General features: G+C 39.8%; 1 protein-coding gene across 2 annotated transcripts in view; it reads left to right on the forward strand.

The window, feature by feature from the left end:
* Positions 1-21,351, forward strand: part of NUBPL (NUBP iron-sulfur cluster assembly factor, mitochondrial) — a 294,710-nt gene that overhangs the window by 258,792 nt on the left and 14,567 nt on the right. Inside the window, exons 14-15 of one of the 2 annotated variants that reach the window (XM_039870496.1) lie at positions 18,932-19,011; positions 19,563-19,663. In XM_039870496.1, the coding sequence (XP_039726430.1) occupies positions 18,932-19,011; positions 19,563-19,580 (98 nt within the window). In that variant the 3' untranslated portion in view covers positions 19,581-19,663. Of the gene's footprint in view, positions 1-18,931; positions 19,012-19,562; positions 19,664-21,351 lie in introns of those variants that run through there. The other variant, XM_039870497.1, reaches the window with a different exon arrangement.

A 21,351-nucleotide genomic window follows, 5' to 3' on the forward strand; every position in this document is an offset into this window, starting at 1 on the left:
CCTATATGATATAATGATTGACAACATATGGCCTACGTTTTGTGCTTCAGTAAATGTGAAGAACTCAACATCTGTATGTGGATATCATTTTTTCAGTATGATTAATTTTTTACATACCCAGTAGAGCCTAGTGATTAAGATCTTGAGCTACAGAGTCAAAGAATGTTTTAATTCAAAATCCTCCTTCATCTCTTACTAGCTGTGTCATCTTGGACAACTTAATGAATCTAAGTCTCAACTTCCTATCTGTTAAATAGAGGTTTAATGGTACCTAGCTCATTATTATGAGGATTATATAACATGATGCATATAAAGCACTTGGCATATTACCCCCCAAAATAAGCATTCGATCACTGTTAGCTGTTTTTATCCAGTATTATTTACCTCTACAGATAATAATAGTGCCTTCTGTGTCAGGTTGTTGCAAGCATTAAATGAGATTATTTCGGTACAGAATTTAACATAGTGCCTAACTCTTAGGAAGGGCTCAATAAATGTTAGGCACAGTAATAGTCATAATGATGACAATGACCAGAGAGGTGAAGAAACTATCCCAAATTTACAAAGTTGGTTAGTGGGTCAGTGGGAGATAGAATCTGAGTATAATGTTACTTATACGCTATGCCTCTATATCAAAGTGTGAGTTAATACTTGGTCATGAAAATCATTCTTCCTGACAGAAAGAGATTTGACTTTGTGTGGTGAACACACAATGCAGTACACAGAGATGTATAGAACTGTACACTTGCAACCTATATAATTTTGTTAACCAGTGTCACTTCACTAAATTTAATTAAAATAAAATAAAAATAAAAAATTATTCTTCCTGAATCTTCATTTCTTTCACTCGGCACCAGTAAACAACTTAATATTTGAAATGTTACTTCTCCTTATTTTGGGGAATCTGGGTATTTCTAGAACCACATTTCAAGAAAAAGTCTGTTCCCTCACATCATGAATAAACCACCCTCTCAATTTTCAATTAATTCATTGGTCATTTTTCATAGAGAAAGAGTTTATCACTTCTAGAAAGCTAATAAGTACCAGAGTAGTAGAGAACAAAGCCACGTTGAGATGGATTCTAAATGACAAATTCCTATATATTACAGAATGCCGGGGTCACTTACAAATAGCAAAAATTGCCAGTGTGAAGTCTTCAAATGCCAAGGGTCTTCCCTCCCCGTTCATTTTCCTGGATAGCGTTCTAGGAAAAATCTTTGGAGATTTTGGAAGAAAGCCTGAAATAATTTCAAAGAACTTTAACCTTAAACTGTCTCTTGGTATTCAAATTTCCTACAAGTTCAAATTTAATTAAATTCATTTTTTAAGCTTTAAATGAAGAGATATGATAAAAGACAACTATTATCATAGTCAGTAGCAGAGAGTAAATTATTGTTTTAATCTCACTAATCATCATGGTGGATGAGATGTTTGGAGATGGGAAAAGCACATTTTTTTCAGTGACATGAAAAATTATTTTTTCTTCAACAAATCTTATTTTCAGTTTTAGATTTTATCATAATTTCTTATATTTAATTAATTATTACTTTGGATTCAGGATAACAAGAATTTTTCAAAAACCATTCTATTTCTACTAAGCTGGGTCTTACAGAGAGCAATAAAAGGTTTCATAAGTGATAATCTCTGGCCTACACTTTTCTGAGATATTATGGGAATAAACATATTTCTCATTTTGTTGCTTTTTCTCTCAGCAGAATCTTTCATATTTCATGATAATGAAAGTTATTCAAGGCACTATAAAGAATAGGAGAGGAAGATAATAGGAAGGGTTGAAAGAAAAAGCAAGGTGAGCAATATCAGATACCAATGAAGTAGGTAGTCCAATGGTTGTTTCTTATCATATTTAGATGTCAGTGGAGATCAAAATGAAACCCATCCTTTGTGTACAGGGTGAGCTCCACACAATCCAAACTTTCTTGGAAGTTGGGTGGAGGAAGAAGGAGGAGTGGCACCCCTTGCTCTTGGTTCCTGCTTCCAGTAAAATAGTTTATAGATTAGTTGACCATTCGTTGTGCAGTCCTTGCTCTCTTGGTACTTTCCCACACATGAAATGCAACACCTTTCGCTGCTTGCCATGAAGCAAGTAAAACAACTAAAAGCCCTCACTTGAGACCTTTTTGTATATAGCAGACTTTATATAAATATGTGGAGATGGAGGGATATTATAACTCTGAATTTACCACATCTGAATTTACCACATCAAGCTTAAAAATCTCTGTTCCTGCTTCCTGAATTGTTGTTCAGCCTTCTCACTCTTCCTTTTCTCTCCCCTCTTGAGGGCTAATTTCCTCAAATTTTTTCATGCATAAGCATTCAGCTTTTCCTGTTCTGCTTTATTCTTTCAGATGTTGTATTTAGTCTATCTAAATGACCCTTCGATATGTATTTTATGCATTCATTTTTTTCAACAAATATTTATTGAGCACGTATTATGTACCTACCGCTCAGCCAGGTGCTGGGTATTCAAAAAAAAGTAAATATATATACATATATATTTATGTCAGTTCCCTAGACAAAAGGGATTCTGGTAGCAACAGTTATGATAGTAATTCTTTTTAAACTTCACTACATTATAAATTGGCATCGGAACTTCCTAGTTTATCACAGCATCCAATATTCTGTCATTATGATAATAATTTTCAAATCTGTTAAACCCTCATGGGAATATGGCAGTGGGCTATTCATGTCTCAAGTAAGTTTCTGTACTTTAAAATCAACAAAGGGAGAACCAGATCCAGAGAGATTTTTAAGATGCTAAATCCAGAGATTATTATGACCTCTCTCTGAAGGTCTAGACACAGACACAGCTGACCTCAGAGCCAGCACAGAGAAAGAGCCCTGTCATCACTGCCTGGCCTTTTTCTTTGGAAAAAAAAAGTACAAGGGAAGTACCCAGCATGTTCCTAGGAGGATGGGTCAAAATAAACAGTGCATTGTGGACACATGAAAACAGCGTTCTTTAAACATGTTCAGGCCTCAAATTAGAGATCCCCAGGACACACAGAGTGGAAAGAGTGTGAGGGCCAAGAGTTTGAATTAGCTCAAAGGAAGCCCTTTCTCTCCTCTCACGAGTGCCATGCAGGTGCAACCGAAGACCATTCAATTGGGAACAGATAGAGACATGCAAAATAAGAGTCTAAGCCAGGAGACTCTGGTACTTGGGACTGGAAAGAAGGCCAACAGTCAATGGGCAGATTGTGCTGGCCTATCAGGCCTCATAAGCTAAATAGTACAGGACTTGTCCAATATGCAGATGGGGAAAGAGCAGATTCTTGTTTTCTACTAATGGCCTCATAACTACTGTCAAGTGAGAAGCAGTAGCAACAGGCAGACAGTGGGGAATTTATTTAGAGCAAGAGGGGTGGAATGGCTCATTTCAGCCCAGATGTCATGCAACCAGCACGTACAGCAGCATGCTTGGGTCAGCCCTGTCCAACAGAACCCCAGCTGCTGGCCAGCCTTGGGATGCCGATGTGCCAGGGAGTCTTCATCAGCTATAGCAGGAAGTGCTTTCCGCATGTTTCCGCCTAGCTACCTAATTAACTGCAGGGATGAGGACATGCAGCTCCCTGGAAGCCTGGCATTTAGCAGAGCACTCACAGAAGTTGAGAAAGTTGGTGGTACTCCCCCCTTTTATGTTAAAGGCATATTAGAATATTGTACTTTACTCCATTATATATTGCTTTTTAATATAAAATTATTTAAATTAGTAGTTAAATTGTTTTGTATGTCCCAACCCCCAAATCTTTGGGGAAAAATTTATATTCCAGGACAGTGGACTTATCTATCCCTCAGCTACCAGTGCTGGCCACAGGCCTACACATTCTTTGGGTGGGGGAAGGTGTGTTGTGTTCTGGTTTGAGAAAAAGAACATCATGGAAGAGAGTAGTAACACCAACAGAAATGTTGCATATTGCTGGGAAAGGACTGCAATTGTTTAACAAGTCATCACTTTGGTGCTGCCACCACCACCCCTGCTCCTCCTTTCCATCTTGTGCCCTCATTTAGGTGTCATTTCAATGTCAGTTCCTGCCAGTGCTCAGTCATTTAAATATGATAAACAACCACATAGCCATCTCCTTAATAGATTGAAAAGCTATGCATTATTTAAACCCACTCATCTCAGTCTTTCACAGACAGAATCAGCACAGCCTAAGTCCTCTCTGGATAGACCTATAAGGAACGTTCTGAGGCAGAGATGAGCAAAAATGTTTGGTCATTAACTTCTTTCTTCCTCGTTTTGGAGTGGAAGTGATGGACATAAAAGAAGATGCGTAATTTTATCTTTCTTAAAATAAGATAAAAACTGAGAAGAAAGTAAAGTAAAAGAACCAAAACTCTAATCCCTTTCCAACTTCATTTAATAACCACTTTGGCACAAGTAATCCATGTGAGAGATTTCTGAGACTCCAGTTATATCTAAAAAAACAGGTTTTCAAAGTAAAAACAGAACATGAAGACAAGTATCCAGGGAAAATTCTAGCATGTTTCTAAACTAACGTAGATGATTCAGATACTAGTGATATTTTGCCAGAATGGCCCAGGTAATTACATAATGTCCCACAGCCATTGGGGTGGAGAGAGCTTGCCCCAGATGAAGAAAGTAAACACAACTGTTTGAGAAATACCATGGCCAGAAGCATTAATTGGCCAATTCCTTGAAACACTTGGTTGCAGGAGAAAAGTCATGAGTGTGTTTCTCAATTCTTTACTCTTCTCTTCTATAGTGGGAAATGTCATTGAGCCCCAGCTAAACCTGGAAGGTTTCCCACGGGGAGACAGGATGCATTTTCACGTGGGGGATGTCCCAAGAAAATCACAGTACCTGCCAAACCGAAGAAAAATGGCTATTCTTTAATCAGAGGGTTGCCTGCTGCTGAATGCTGGGAGACTTGCTCTTTTAAGTGAAGCAAGAGAGCTCATGGCTCAGGATGGGATTGCTTCAGTTCAAAATGCACACCAGCCTGGGCAGGGCTAGTGGGTGAAAGTGCTGTCATGGACAGCTGGCTTGCCAAAATCCATTAAAAAATGAGATCTGGACGGTCAAAGTTGAAATCACTTCTGAAACTCCAGCCTTACAACCAAGAAAAGAGAGTTCACACCCTGTGTTTTGGCAGTTGCCAATGGGACAAGTGTTATCAGGAATTTGGGGTATAAAGAAGGCTCCCAGCCCATGCAGCCTGTTCAAAACAAAATGAATAGAGCCCTCCTAACATTTAACATAGTAAAAGTAGTTTTACCAACACTCATCCCAAATGTAGCAGGGCCGGTATCAACTTCCCCTTTTTTCCTTTTTTTCTTTTCTAAAGCCAACCTCTTACTCAGAATTGCCAAGAAGGCTGAGATTCTGTTGACCTAAATTGACATTGTACCAAGTAAAAACTCTGAGCTAAATAAAACCTAAGGCTGCTGATCAAGATTGTGAGGGGTCCATTCTGAGAGCAGCACTGTTCTCAGTGTACATGCAAAAGGTGCCAGCCTAGCAGGCCAGTGAGTAGAAATTAGTCATGGAGTCTTAAAACCCACTGGCTGGACCATGGAGAGAAGACTAGGCTGCCTGCTCCCTCTCCTTGCACAGCTCCAGCTTGCATCCTCTTACATGGGGCCTGGGCGGCATTGCTAATGGAAGAATCTGCCTGCACACCTGAGAGCTCCTGCTGCCACCAGCCCCACTTCCAGCGGGAGTAATCTGATGAACAAATTCCCACTGGCTTATTAATGAATCAGTGTGTGGTTTGTTGTCTTCTACCAGGAGACAAGGGCAAGGAATCTCTAATGATGGAATTTCACAAATGCCATTGAGCCTGGGAGGGGGCTTTTCATCTCCCCTAGGTCCCCACCACCTTGTCTGACAGGCTTCAGTGAGGTCTGCTCACACTCAGCTCCACACCTTTTGTTCTGACATGGTGTTGGCCATCTGCCTTCCCGACCCCAGAGGAAGCCAGTGTTGCCTGGTGGGTTTCTATCGAGTATGAGGGAAAGGAATGTCATGCCTTTTCTGTAGCCACCTACCTGTCCTAGAAGATTAGGGAGTCTGTGCAAAGATAAACAGTTACATAAAGAAAGGTAGACTTACTTTAGTCCTGGATCTGGTTGTGTGGGGCCTGGAGTACCACGTGGGGTATTAAAAACTAATGTGGAGATTAACGCTATCTCTTCCTTGTTTGTTCTTCTGAGTCATGCTCTAGTTTAAGCAGCAAGAAAGATGATGACCTTTCTTTTCACTCTTAACTTAAAGAGCAGCTGATGCCTAATGGAAAATTTTGAGAAAGTTGTCGTCATGAACCAGTTTAATGGCCGGAGCATTTCCTGCAATGCTTTTTTTTTCTGGAGAAAGAATTTAAGGGTGAGAAATCTGGTGTGGTGGGGGGATGAATCTGGAAGTCTAGGGAAATGTTAGAACAGCAGGGTGACCGGGAACAAGTTCCCCTTCGTGTCTGTGGCTCTCTAATTTTCCTTGAGGTTTTTCTGAACTTTTAACATGAAGACATAAAGGATTCTTTGGGCTGTGGGCAGGGCAAAGAAGTTCAAGTCCAGACACTGGAGGTTTATCCTGGCCGTGCTGATGACCTGCTGGGGAAAGACATGTTCTAATTTCTTCTCTCATGTAAAAGTGATCATTCCTGTCCCATATGAATCTGATAAAAATGTTTGGAAGGTTATGTTAAACTTTGGGTGATATCTAGGCTAAATGCTAAAGGAATATACATTTAATTCCTCATCTGAAATTGTTTTATTGTGATTCTCTTCCCCATGGTAGGTTCATGAGGCTGTGTACTAGGATGTATCAGGAAAAGGCAGCAGGACTAAGTCTCATTATATTTAGTTATTTTGAAAAGACTTCTCCTGGGGAAGATGGCTAATGAATGATCTAAGAGTAAAGAATATGAAGGAATGTTCTATACAGAAGATAGGCACTAATTAATCTCTGTTGAGGCCGGAGAAAGAGGGGAAAAGAAATTTCTATTAAAGCAAGATACAGGTTAGACATTACAAAGAACTTGCTGATAGGGAGCATTTTAAGTTGCTGAGCAGAACAAGTAAAAACCATCATCTTGGCCTTGGCCAAACAACAACAACAAATACAATGAAGTGAGCCAAATTTTCCACATGGAAAGAGCCTATGTTATCTGAATTAATTAGGTCTGCTTTCTGGAATCAGCAGGCTTAAGTTCCCCACAACCAGCAGCCTAACCTGTGGGCTTTGCAATTTTAAGGTCTCTCCCTAGAAAAGTTGCATCTGGAAACCAGAGCCTTTCTCATCACTGTGAAAGTGAACTTACTGACAGTTCCAAGAAGATTATAGACTTTTTAACTGGGAGGGGTTTTTCCTCATTTTCTCCCTCCCTCCTTTCCTTCCTCTCTCTCTCCCTCTCCCCCTTCCCCCAACCCTTTTATCCAGTTAGTTAACCCACCACAGACAGATTCTTCCCAGGGGGTTATTTCTGCCTCCCACTTATTAAGACCACCAGGTCACATCATTTGTTTTCGATTAACCCAGAGATATCTAAAGCCGCTCTTAGGCCATTAACTGCTTTACTAGATGCCTGCTCTCCCACATCCTCCTCCTCTTCCCTCCAGTCTGCCTCCTTCACTATCCTTCTTTCTGCTTAAATTCTCCTCTGTTCCTCCTGCTTCCCTGAACCCCCTTTTTCTTTTTCCTTTCCCTTACCTCTCCCACTAAGTCTCCTTCTTTCTTTCTTTCCTTCTTTTTCTTTCTTCCCTCTTTTCTCCCCTCCCTCCCTTCCTTTTTTTCTTCCTTGTGTCTTTTCTTCTTTCTCTCATCCCTTTCTTTCCTTCCTTCCCTTCTTAACATCTTCCTTCCTTTCTTTTCTTTCTTTTCCCTTCTAAGCGACGCTTGCTGCACCTTCCAAAGCCATGATTAGAAAAATTAGATTGCTTTTTGGACTCTACAATAGAAGACTTGGCTGAAATCACTTCTGGGAGGTCCAGGAAAGCCAGAACAGATCATTCAGATTTGTTTATTCATTCAACAAATATTTATTATGCAGCTACTATATGTCAGTCTTCTGAGATTAAAACTATTGGCAGTGTTTAAATTGAGAGATAGTCTTGCACATCTGACATATGGATTAGAGGGTGGACTAAAAGATCTTGTGTTATTCCCCAGCCCTGTGTTCATAATCAGTGATTATTGCTACAAAAAAGTGCAAGCAGAGACATTCTACAAATGTTACAAGCATCCTAGGAGCCATACTGATTTGCCATGGAATGTCACCAGGATTGTGTATGGTAATTAGTTTCCTTTTTTCCAGCCAAAAGCCCCTGCAGCATGGCAGTGTCTGGCCCTTTCAAATTCTTTCTGAGCAACTAGTTTCTAGATCATTGTAATCAATTGTTTCCTATGGGCAAAACTTTCCCAGTAATGAGCTCATCATCCTATCGTGAAAATTCAGCAGCACAATTAATATTTGGGGATGAAAATAAATCACTGTTTTCTGAATAATGAGCCCCGGGTCCCGTTTTAGAGCTGAATATGCAGTGTAAGACCAAAATTTAATTTTTTCATGAGAACCGACAGACTTTACTTCAAACCAACTACACTTCATTAAAACTCTGATAAGAGTCTGTAAAGTGGCACAGAAATACTGCAGCTGTGGGCTCTCAGAGGGAAAGGAAAGAATCCTTATATTGTTCAAGTATGACACAATGAGTTTGCAATGGAGTCACTCCATCTCAGATATGTCCAGATTCAATGCATTAATTCTCCTCGCTTGCCACCCGGGTTCACTTGGTGGTGAAAGGGAGGCAGTAACCAATTCTTCTACTTGCTTTAGACTGTAAATTGAGAACTGAACAACTGAGTTGGGGGTGGAAGGAGATGGAGAAACAAGAAGGATAAACTCCCTTTTATAGGAGTCTGGTATCAGGACCAACAACATTTTGGGCAGGTCATGTCCAGAAGTGATGATGGTGATCAGCCTTTGTGACTGCATTAGTGACTCTGCCTCTGTACTAGGGATTGGGGTTCTGAGGCCATTCAAAGAATATCTCTTCCAAGAAGCCTTCTATAATGCCTCATACTTAAGTTAGGTGACTTCTTTGTGCTCCCTAGGTATCTTGTGCACACTCCTATATAGTTCTTAACACCTATTGAATTGTATACTTTTTCACAGTGGTTGCTCCATGGACTTTGGAGAAAGGTCATTTGGCTCTGTCACTGAGTAGCTGTGTGATCTTAGGCAAAGTACTTAACTTCTTTGAGCCTCAGCTTCCTCATGAATAAATATCAGAGATAATAATACTTAGTAGGGTTGATGTGGGGGTTAACTGAATTAGTACAGGGCCTGCCATATACTAATTATTATCACTATCATCATCAATATCATCTTTCTCACATGATCTAAGTTTCCTCATGTACAGCATTCATATATTAAGAGCTCAGCAGATAAGATGTTCTCAATAAAAGTCTATTCAATGAATTTCATAACGGTAGCTGCCAGCATCTAGTAAGAGGCTAGATCTGCCTCTCATGGGATGATAATTTAGCCTAGAGAAAGCTAAGGGTCAACAGAGTTACAGAAATGGCCACTTATTTTTCTACATTTTTTGCAGTGGTCAAAGAGATGTGATAGAAATGGCCTTTGCTCTGAGGGGTTAGGATAGAAAAGATTTCTTCATAAAGAGATGGTGTGATGAATCCAGAGACTCTTGAGCCAGATAGATGCTTCTTGCCATACCTGATGTCTCCATTTAGAAAGGGGTAACTATTGGGGCATGTCTCCCAGGGAAAGCTCCCTGATAAAGAGCTCAGCATGATGCATGTAGAGAATGAAGCTGTGGGTAACTGTACCCTTCTCCATCTGCATTGCCTTTTGTGGGTCTCCAGGGGCAGTGGGGGCTCCCGTGGCTGTTCACACTGTGCCTGTGTGTGGTGTGCACTCATATGAGGTTCACTCTTAGTGTTAAGTTATTAGAAACTAAAGAATACTTCTGAGGGAGGAGTGCTCTGTACAAACAGTCAAATTTGTTTGCATCTGGAATGTATGAGTGTGCTCATGATTAAGGAGAACAATCTAGACAACGCCTCAGCCCTTTGAGTGCAGAAAACAACCGTTTTCTGCATACGTGCATGAGTGCGTGAGAGAGGGAGAGAGAGAGAGACAGAGACAGAGAGAAGTGGATAGAGACACATAAGAGGGTCAGAGGAAGAGAAAAGAAAATCATGGCATTTCTAATCAAATTGTTTCCATAATATTACCTTTCTTAAAATTAGCATAACTGGTGAAATGAAGATGTGGCTACTGACTTGGAAATATTTCAGACAGCAGTGTTTCCTCTAGTTCATCAGAGATGTCATTTAAGAAAGAACAGCTAAAATGTGGTGATATAAATTCTACTTCCAACAGCCTTTTCTCAAGGAATGAAACTGGCTCACCTCTAGCACAATGGACTTCAAAATCACAGGAAGAGATATTTGTGTGACATGGTAGGGGAAATATAGCTAAGGAGAAGGCTTCATTACTGAGCAAAGAATAGAGAGGGAATTGCCTATGATGAAAGTTAGGAATCTGGACTCTAGTCCAGGATCTGCTAATAACTAATGTGTGACCTTAGGCAAGTCATTTCATTTCCTTAGGGCAAAGTTTTAATATCTGGTAGATCTCCTCCAGCTCTAACATTCTAACTTATTAAAGCACAAGAGTGTATACAAACAAAATAGCAAACAAGACATAGCTATACTCTTTACCTTTTCTTGCACATTGGAATTATGGCCCTATGTTATTCCATCTTTTTTATTGTCTGGACAAATATTCAAATGAGTTATAGATCAATTCTCTTTCAAAAAACTTTCCCACAATAAAAATTGCTATATCATCATCAAAAGAATTATAGATCCTTAGCTCATGGCATTTAATTTAAGTAATGATTTCTATATTTAATTCTTTCATCTAGTTATTTAATGTGTATTTTTAACATCAGCTATGTGCCCAGTGCTGTCTCAAGAAAGATGATAAGACCACTACACTTAAGAAACCACCACAAAATGATAGCCCAATAAAACATTAGTAGCATCTTGGAATTTCTCTGAGGATCTAACCTGCACATACATTTTGAAGTGAGCATTTACATGAGTATTTAAGCTGCAGGCAGCTAGTCCAGGGTGTGTCTACCTACACCATTATATAAAATGCTTTCATCAATACTGTGTCAGCCAGGTTTGTATTGACTAGCTGGAATTATGGCTGGCATAAAATTCTACTTCCTTTGTCCAAGGAACAATGCAAGCATAAAAGAGAAGTTCCCACCAAAGTCTGAAAAGACAGTCTGGGATCCTGAACTTTACAGGGGACAATGGGCATCTCCTCTGTGTTGGGATCATCTGTTAGGTTCCATCTCCTGAGTGGTGGTGGTAGTGAGTGATAACTAGAGCCCTGAGCATGGAGGATGTTCATTGCACGTTTTCCTGTAAGTGCTTCTCTGCTTCCCTGAAGCTGTTATCAGGCTTCCTGATCTCTGCGTAGTGCAAACTTTAAGGGTACTAAAAACAAATCAGGAAGTGATCATCAAAGTGAGCACAATGAGCAAGAATGCTGTGCAGGTAAAACTTTGTAAATATTTAACAAGTTTTTTTTTTAAATAGCTTCCAACTTAAACCTTAAATTACTAACATACAATGTGGCATGTGTGTGTGTGTGTGTGTGTGTGGTGGAGGTGTGTGTGTGTGATGTTTTCTTTGCTCTCCTTTCCTAAGGATTAGAGAGTCCTAAGGGTTGGGCCAGAGCTGAGGGTAGGACATGACTGGGGGGAGGAATTGAGCAAAAAGTGTCCCCAGTCCTCAGTCATTCTCGTTTATGAGAGCCCTCAGAAACCTTTTGGACAATGAATTTGAACTGAGTCCTCTAGCAAACTGGAGGAGAGGGATTTGGAGGAGAAAGATATATCGAATACTAAATTATAAGAGCTGTTCAGTCCCTGGAAGAAAATTTATCCTTAGGGGAAGAAAAATTCCAGCCCAGCAAGCTCGGCTTAGCAACAGGACTTAAGGGTCAAAAGGAGTAATGACTCTTGGTTCAGTACGAAGGCTGTTATTTGAAGCCACCCTGGTCCAATTATCTTGGTGTTGTATGCTTGCCCTAGAGAGAAGAATAAATAAAACTGGAAAAGCAGAGTCACCAAACTCTGCACCACCATGAAGCCCAAACAACTCCTGCAGGATGAGGCCTCTCCCCAACAGAGCATAACACAAGGAAAAACACCATTTCCTTTCTGTGTGACAGTGTGCTGAGTGGCCAAGGCATTTGGCAAGGCTCTGCCTCCAGAGCAGAGCATCAGCCATAGCAGAGCTGTCAGCCTGCAGGGCTAGAGGTTGACAATGTTGGGGAAAAGATGCACACAGAGGCATTATCTCAGAGAGCATGGGCCCAGAAGGAGTCTCAAACACTTCTGAGACATCCCCCAGGACTCCCAAGAATCCCTACAATGTGAGGTGCTGTGGAGAGGGAGGAAGGCAGATAGAATCCTAGAAGCCAGTAAAACGCCATATTAAGAATAAATTTGGTTCAATGATTCCTGTAGCCTAGAGACATTTGGGTCACACTTCTTTGGAAATGTGCTTTTGAGGGGTGTATCAAACACTGAACATTCTACTTCAGTTATTCTTAGCCTCACCTGTCTTATTCCAGCAGCTGCAGCAGTCACCAGCTCTGCATGGGCTCTAGTGGACTTCACTCAGATGCCACCTGACACTGTCTAGCCTCATAACTGCACTACAAGTCTTTCCTCTTTTTCCTGGGGCTTTCTTGTTGACACAAAGTCACATGACTCCACTAGGTTCCTATACCTGAGCAACACTCTGGAAATGCAAGAGAGCGAACAATCCCATGGTTTAGATCTTTGACAGTGGGAAATGGGAGTTCTCCCCCAGTGGTAGAGAAAATCTTCCATATTTTTCTCCCATCCCAATGCAATGTAAGTCTCTGGGATGCAGTTTATATAGTTTCTTGGATGATGGTCCCATCAGATGGAGCAAGAAGATATGGAGAACAGCCGTGTAGCTTGACCTATGGGACCGGGCACAAAGTGTCCAGATCTTTGTGTCTCATATTAATGATCACCAGAGGATATCTACCACAGAGGAGGATTTCAACAACCAGTGGGACAGATGACTCATCCTGAAGATATAAGCCAGTGTCTTTCTTCAGCTACCCCAGAGTTTTGTGCAGTGATCCCATAAACAGAGTGACCAAGATAGCAGGGAAGGAACCTGTGCATGGGCCCAAAAGGATGAGTTCCCCCTTACCAAGACTGCTCTGACCACTGGCACTGCCAGAAACAGACTGATATTGATTCCTTGGTACAACACCATTTTTTAAATGAGACTAGCCAGTCACTTTATGGCAGGGCAGTTATATTAGTCCTTTCCACCCTAGTGGGCAGCAATTCATCTTTACTGGAATTGATACCTACTCTGCATATAGGTTTGTTTTCCTTCCCATAGTGCCTCCATGAGCATAACCATCTAAGCCTTTCAGCATACCTGATATATTGATATGGTAGTCCTGAGAACATTACATAAGACCAAGAGACACATTTTACAGCAATGACAAAAGAGGTGTGACTGTAGACACATAGCTACAGGATCCACCATATATGCTGTCACCCAGAAGCAGCCGGTCTAATAGAATGGTGAACTGAACTATTAGAGGCTCAGCTAAGTCACCACCTTGGGGAACATATTCTGTTCTCAGAAAAATAGAGACTCTAGAGTACACTCAAGTGAGCCAGGGCACAAGCAGGCTGCTTGGCGCAAGGGATGGACTATATTAACTTTTCTTATCCACCACTTTAAATCTCTCCATTTCTCTTGTCTCTTATTCCAGCTGTCACTGCAGCAAGCAGCTTCACAATTGCACAACCTGACAGTTCTTTGCCTCACATCCATGCTGTGTACTGCTCGTCTGTTACTCTGAGACTTTGTTGATACCAAGACATAGAAATTTACAGCAACTCTTACACATGAGAGTGTGCAAGAGAATTAACTATACAGTGAAACTTTGACAAATAGGGTATGGGAGCAGGGAATAAATTCTTCCACTTTTGTCCCCTATAAAGACATTTCTGAGACATTGTTTACATGGCTTCATGGAAGATGATTCTATGGCATCAAACAATTCGTTGTGTTCAGTGATGTCCAGCCCAAGACACTTCCTTGTATTGGTTCTATCTCCTTTCCTGTCTCACCTCCCTTGTCCACTCCTGATCCTTGGTATATCCTCCCTACTTAAATCGTAGCATGTGAAACTTTGCCTCAGGCTCTGCTTTCTGAAGAAGTCAGGTTAAGAAAAGGGATATCTCTGAAGATTAAAAAAAAAGAAAGTTAAACATACAAAAATGAAAATATTCTCCAAGGAAAGATAAGTCAAAGTTTAAGCCTAACTGTAGATGAACAGCCCTTGGTACAAAGTGTCTTCTATGGGGATAAGATTTGAGCTTCAGTACTTGGTATTAAGTAGCAAAAGCTATAAAAGAGTAGTTTATAAGCCTTCTTAAATTGCCACGGGACACCTCCACTGACATTTCAGAAAACTTTTACGTATAATTCAAGAGCGACAAACACTAATATCAGGATTTGGGTTGTCCCAGAGTAACCTTGTAAGAAGGTGAAGGTAATATTTAACCTTTCCAGATATTCTTTCTGTGTCTTGTGCTCCTCCCCTAAGACATTCAGTGCTTATATTCTCTTTTCCCTCTCCCTTCTCTTGACCTTTTAGCTAAATATTATTTTGAAGTGGACACTTTAGGTAATCTGCAACTGAGAGGTAGTCCTTTAAGAATCCCAGGAGGTTTTTGCAGACTAACTTTTAACTTAATCGACCATATTTCTAATGGCGAAATTTCTGTCATCAATCCTTGACTGGTGTGTGTGTGTGTTTTAACCACATACACATCAACAAACAAATGTTGGCAAGGATGTGGAGAAAAGAGAACCCTTATGCACTGTTGATGGGACTGCAGTCACTATGGAAAACAGTATGGAGGTTCCTCAAAAAAATTAAAAATAGAACTATCTTATGACCCAGCAATTCCACTTCTGGGTATTTATCTGAAGAAATACAAAACACTCGTTCAAAAAGATATATGCACCTCTATGTTCATTTTTTACATTATTATTTACAGTGTAAAAATTTAGCATTATTTACAATAGCTAAGATATGGAAGCAACCTAAGTGCCCATCAGTATACAATTGGATAAAGAAGATATGCTGCATATGTATATATATTTATACTTATAATGGAATATATATTTATAATGGAATATATATTTATAATAGAATATTACTCAGCCATAAAAAAGAATGAAATCTGACTATTTGCTAACAACAATGGATAGACCTAGAGGATATTATACTAAGTGAAATAAGTCAGACAGAGAAAGACACCATATGATTTCATTTATTTGTGGAATCTAAAAAATAAACAAACAAAACAAAAAAATTACATTCACAATTCTTTAAGTTTCATTTATGTCTAGGACTTAGCCCAAGCTATTTTATTTCCATGTCTTTTCAGGTAATGATCTTAACTATGAGAAGAAAGAGCAAGAAAACAGAAACAAAAACAAAAAACCCTGGCTGTTTTTTCCCACCATATTATTATACAATTTTTAATAATAGTTGAAAGTCAGAAAAATTTTACGTGAATACCCTTCTACTTACTGCCTAGATTTTTTCATTAATATTTTACTACACTTATCTTATCACATATCTACATATCTGGCCATTCCTCTAGACACCCAATAATCCATCTTATTTTTTGATGCATTTCAAAGTAAATTGCAGATGTCACTACTCTTCCCCCTCAATAATTCCCTGGCTTGCTTTTCCTCTTAAGTAATCTGCATGTCAAGACATGCAATAAGAATTCAGCAACTGCTGCTTAAAAAATCATTCATTACTCTGGGAATCATGGCAAAGTGAAACACGTGGATGGAATGAATTCAGTTCCTCCTACTATTGTCTAGAATAGCAAGGAGGTGACTAAAGCTATGAATGTTCATTTCCTGAAAACTAAAGTTCTAACTTGTCATGTTCATAGTAAGAAAGAGCCATCAAACACATTAGTTCTTACTTAGCCACGTGCTATAGTAAAACCAGCTCTCAAGTGTTTATTTTAAATACCCAAATCATTTTGCAGGGGCTTCATGTGTATAGGTAAAAGTCCTTGAAGCTATAAATCATACCTTGAACTAAGTACAAAGTTTGAGTCAGACCAAGGTAAGTTGTCTGATTGCATTCCTGACCCACAGTTACTCTTTGTGGATAAAAACAAGTTACACCATCTCTATTCTTTCTAAATTCATGATCTCCCTGACACAGCACCAGCCACTGGGTTTGTGGTTTCTCCGCCAAGTGTCTCTGACAACTTCAGCCCCGGTGCTCTCTCATGCCCACTTAGAATAGGTCTACTTACTATTGCACAGTGGAGCACTTAATTGTTTAATTATTTTGTTTAGGGCAGCCCTATCACCCTCCCATAGCTAAGTTCTTGGAAAATAAGCCCATCTTCTGAATATTTTACCCTTAGTGCTAGGTGGCTTGGCACAGCGCTAGACACACATCTAAGACTTTACAGATCTTAAAGCCTTCTTATATATGTTTTCTCATTTGAACTTAATATAATAGTAAACTGCTTGGCCTACTTGCTTCAAAAAAAAAAACTGGCTTTGGGTGCTTTTAAAGTGTTGCTCCTGGGATATGTGATCATAGCAGTTAATACCAGCCAGAATACTTTCCAGCAAGTCCGCAGGCAGTCATCATGAGAAGGGACTTAGAGACAGGGCCTTTCTGTGTCAGAGCCAGAATTCAGAAATGCTCTGCTTTTCTTGGGTAAAAGACACCCAGGGTTTTTCTTTTCAACACCCATTTGCACTGACCTCTTTTTCTGGCTTCTCAGTAAAAGGATTAAGGACTCAGGAAGCATTGGGGGAGGAAAATGGCTTGTTCAGCTGGATAGGGGGCTTAGGCGAGTCTGACATCGTGGAGCAGAAAAGACATGAAGGAGCTTCCATTGCTGTTTCTGGTAGTTCTACCAACCCAAGTCCCTGTCCAACCCTGGGTCATCCCACAGCGATGTGCATGGTGGTATATCTGTTATGCACATTGAGTCAGACTATTCCCTCAAGTAAACATATCCTGGGAGTTAGCAGGACATAGGGTGCTGAAACACTGAGGCCATGCATTAATCTGAATTACCTAAATCATTTATATCAGCTTCCAGAGGGTCCAATCCCTTCTGAGAATGTAGCCCATGGCAGTGTGTGGATCCTTATATGTGACACCTTGTGAGTGATTAACTGAATAATAAATACACTGATATGCTTTAAAAATGAAAATAGATTCAAGCAACAGATGAATGTGCCTTTATTTTTTCTAAATTTCCCCAGAAGAACTTCCTTCTCATTCTGAATTTTATATAATAGAGAAATCAGCTACAAATGCACTAGAAATATTGAAAATAATTTCATTGAGGCTGACAATAGGTGACAGCAACTGGGCCTCTTGGCCTGTTCCTGACCTGAGCTGGATTTAATTCCAGAACCCCGGTGGGCTACGAAGTGACCCTCTCTTCATTATCCTTATTTTTACTGTGATATTGCAGTAGTTTCAGTAAAAAAAACAAACTGAAAGAAATTAGAGTCTTATCATCAAAATTGAGATATAAGGCACCCAGCAAGAAGCCAATTGTCTAGAGAAGAGTGAGTCCCAGAGCTTCTACTCTTGTATCTCTTCCTTCCTCTGTCATTCTACGAGATCATTGCCTTCGATATTTCTCAGAACAGTCTTCCCAGGAGTACTCTGGAAAACAAAAAAGCGTAGAGAACAAGCAAGTGTAATGGCAGAGCAGAGGTGGGGCTGCTTTACAGGGGTCTTGGCAAAGAAGCACCTTGTGATATTCAGGAGACCACTCAATTCTCTCCTCTACATTCACACCTATGGTGGCCTTGGATTCCCATCAGAGCCTACACTGTATGATGCCTGGAGATTGAAGAGACCCCTATGGCCACTTCAGACACAGTCTATGGGTTACCAGATTAAAACCCCTGCTGCCCATTAAGATGTTGGCATGCCATGGCCAGCATGTCACAAATGGTTGCCATAACTCTAGGCATCATGACCTCAGAAAGCCATTTCCAAAGGCAACTAGTACAAATGTCCATTACATGCCTTCTATCTTTTATTAATTAAAATCACAACTAACAGTAGAAAGGTCCTGGTGCCCTAAGGACTTAGGTGAAAGTTTGAGGTCATGGCTATTTGGCTTCTCGTCACTAAGAGAAAAACCAAGCTTCCGCTCAAGACCAGCCAGAAATAGCAAAAAATGCTATAGCATCCTGACAGTCTTATCTTTCAACCAGTCACTGCAGTGTCTGTGCATAAGCAGTTATTAAATTATTCATTCTGATTAAATGGGGAGGAAATCAGATGCAACAGGTGTGGTTCTTCCTGCTTGTTGAATGGCTTTAAAACAAGCTTTCAGAGACTGGTCACCTCGGGGAAAGCAGCAGAAGGACAAATCAGCTGCATTTTAAGCTAATTACCAAAATACTACAATATCTGTCAAGTGGGGACATTTTGTTCCAGTGTTAGTAGTCAGAGAGAACTCTGGAAAGGAAAGGAGAGTGTTCCATAAGCAATTTACTCTACTTATACTCCAAAAAAGCCTCTTGACGCAAGGCAAGGTCACATTCCAAGTGTTATTGTACCTGCTTGTAAACTTGAGTAGAATCTCATTTTAATAAGTTTAAAGAGACTTCCAAATTGCTACATTAGATCCAAATCTCATTAAACTTGAAGCCTATTGTTATAATATATTAAAATATACTGTGTTTCCTGGGTTTAAAATTCACTTGCACAAAGCAAATGTTAGGTGTACAATTCATTTGCAGATGACATGTGGGGGAAGGAAAGAAGAGATGAATGCCAAAGAATACGCCTGCCTTGTGCCAACCCATTAGAGCCAGAGAAGGTAAGTGATGCTCCATTCTTCTACAGTGACTGTAGTTGAATACAGCACAGTATCTTAAAGAAACATGACATGTTTTTCAAATGTTAGGTGCTTATGTTCTGCAGTTTATAAATTGCACGGTTGTTTGTTTTTGCCCCAATTTTTCTTTCTTTTTTTCTGTCAGGAGCTCATTGTGTTAATATTAACAGCTAAAGAATACTATAGAATGAGCATGGTTTTGAGTTGCCATTATCTATTCAGAGTATAATTAAAGGTTCACTAGAAACAGTCTGTAACTGGAAGATGCTGAGTGCTCACAAAGCAACCTACCTAGATCACCTGTTTTCTCTCCCTGGCCCCAGAGAGATCCAACACCTCCACTGTCTCTAATTTCTATGGAACCTCAGTTTCCTCATCTACAAAATAAAGAACTGGGCCCCATGATCTCTAGGGCTTTTGATGTTCTGAAGTTCTAAAGTTTTATGATTCTACACACCCCAGGTCAGGGTTTTAACAGAATCCCCACATATTATAAATATTACTAAGTCACAAACTGGCATGCTTTTCCATAGGCCGCTAAGAATATTTAATGAAGCGGACAAAACACTATATGAAAAGAAAACATCTTCATTCAAAGGATGGATGACTAAAAGGATAAATATTTCTAAATGCTTTGTATGATTTTTTTCCCTCTACACTATTTCCTGTATCCACACTGATGAATAATGTTAATTTGTGAAGCTCTCTCAAGGCATGGAAATAGCCTTGTTCAGTTGTATATTAAAATGGCATTCTTCCTACATTATACTTTATGAATGGAAGGTTAATGAAATTGTGCATGTTTCACTTTTCACTCTGCAGGTTATTTTGTAATAGGCCTGAGACTGTCCTACCTTTAATTTGGTATTTTATTAAATTAAATGCATTTCATAGGAAGAATCATTTTATTCCGCTATTCTGTCTTATATTCACAAGCAAGAGGGCATGCTAAGTGCTTTCTCTTGTTGATTCTTTTAGGAGTTTCCTGTTTCCAGTGAATGTAATGTAAGCTCATATTTTGCACAGAAAAAAAAATGTTATGAATTTCTTTAAATTGAAGGTCTTTAAACTGACACAGAAACTTTCTTTTGGATTCCTGTGGTTTGCTCTCATCTTATTTAAAAAAAAAAAAAGACTTTAAGCAGATTAATGGTTAACTCGATGGTTCTCAACTGGGGGGTTATTGGCACTGGGTGGACAATATTTAGTTTGCATGACTGACCCACGCATTGCAAGGTATTTGGCATTCCTGTGTCCCTCTGATCAATGTGACAACCATACCAGCCTCCCATACATCTCCAAATGCCAACTTCCCTGAAAGAGTCCAAAGCAGAAGTTTTCTTCTGCACAAAGGAGATCCGATAAGAGATTAGTTTTCAAAAGCCCAAAGAGGGTTTGTGTCCACATGTGGAAAAATGTGATGACACTTATATTAAGAGAAAAAGCATAAGAGAGGATGTATGAGAATCGTAAGACTCATAAAAAAAATCATACACTTTTCCTAGATCTTAAATAAGAATCAAAGTTTTAATCACATAACTTTATGGAAAATGGGGACTCATTTCTCTTTTATACTCTAGAACAGACTCAATGTGATCCACCATAAAATAACCCTAAGAAGTAAAAACGCTGCATAATAAGAAACATACACAGGAGAATAAGTGGATTTTGTTTCCATGTTCCAAATTCCTCTGTGGTGTCAGGGTTTTAAGTTCCAATAAAATCCAACAAACAGTTATCGGGTGCTAAATGAGAAGGATGGTCTCTTGGGCCTTAGGAATGTAAAAAATGAATAAGACATGTTCTCTGATTTTGAGGATCACAGTTGTGCTTTGGAGACCAACTCTTAAATAACCAGGGTGTAAAATAGTAAACACCACCATGGAAGTATGTTTACATGCTATAGAAATCAGGTAAAGAGATAGCCGATTTCACCCAGGCTTAAGGGAGTGCATGGCGGGGGGAGGCAGAGATTGGCAGAGGCAGGGAAAGCCTCAGAAAGAAGGTATCTAGAAGGATAATGGGCATTTGCCAGGTAGTGAAGGAGTAGAGAATGGAATTCCTAGTAGAGAACAGCATATACAAAAAGTGTGAAAGAGAAGAGAACGGAGAAAGTCCAGTGTGGTGGGGCATTGGTAGAGGGATGGTAAAGGGGAATGCAGATGAATCAGAGTCGGCAGCATCTAGAATGCCAGACTAAGAAGCTGGAGTTTACCTTATAGATAGAAAGGAAGCAATTGAGAGTTTAAAGAGGAAAGTAAATTATATGGGGACAAGAACTCTGATAGCAGTATGGGAGATGGGTAAATGTAGACAAACTTC

The sequence above is a fragment of the Pteropus medius genome, unplaced genomic scaffold (genome assembly GCF_902729225.1).
Source record: "Pteropus medius unplaced genomic scaffold, Ma_sr-lr_union100, whole genome shotgun sequence".
Classification (NCBI taxonomy): Eukaryota; Metazoa; Chordata; class Mammalia; order Chiroptera; family Pteropodidae; genus Pteropus; species Pteropus medius.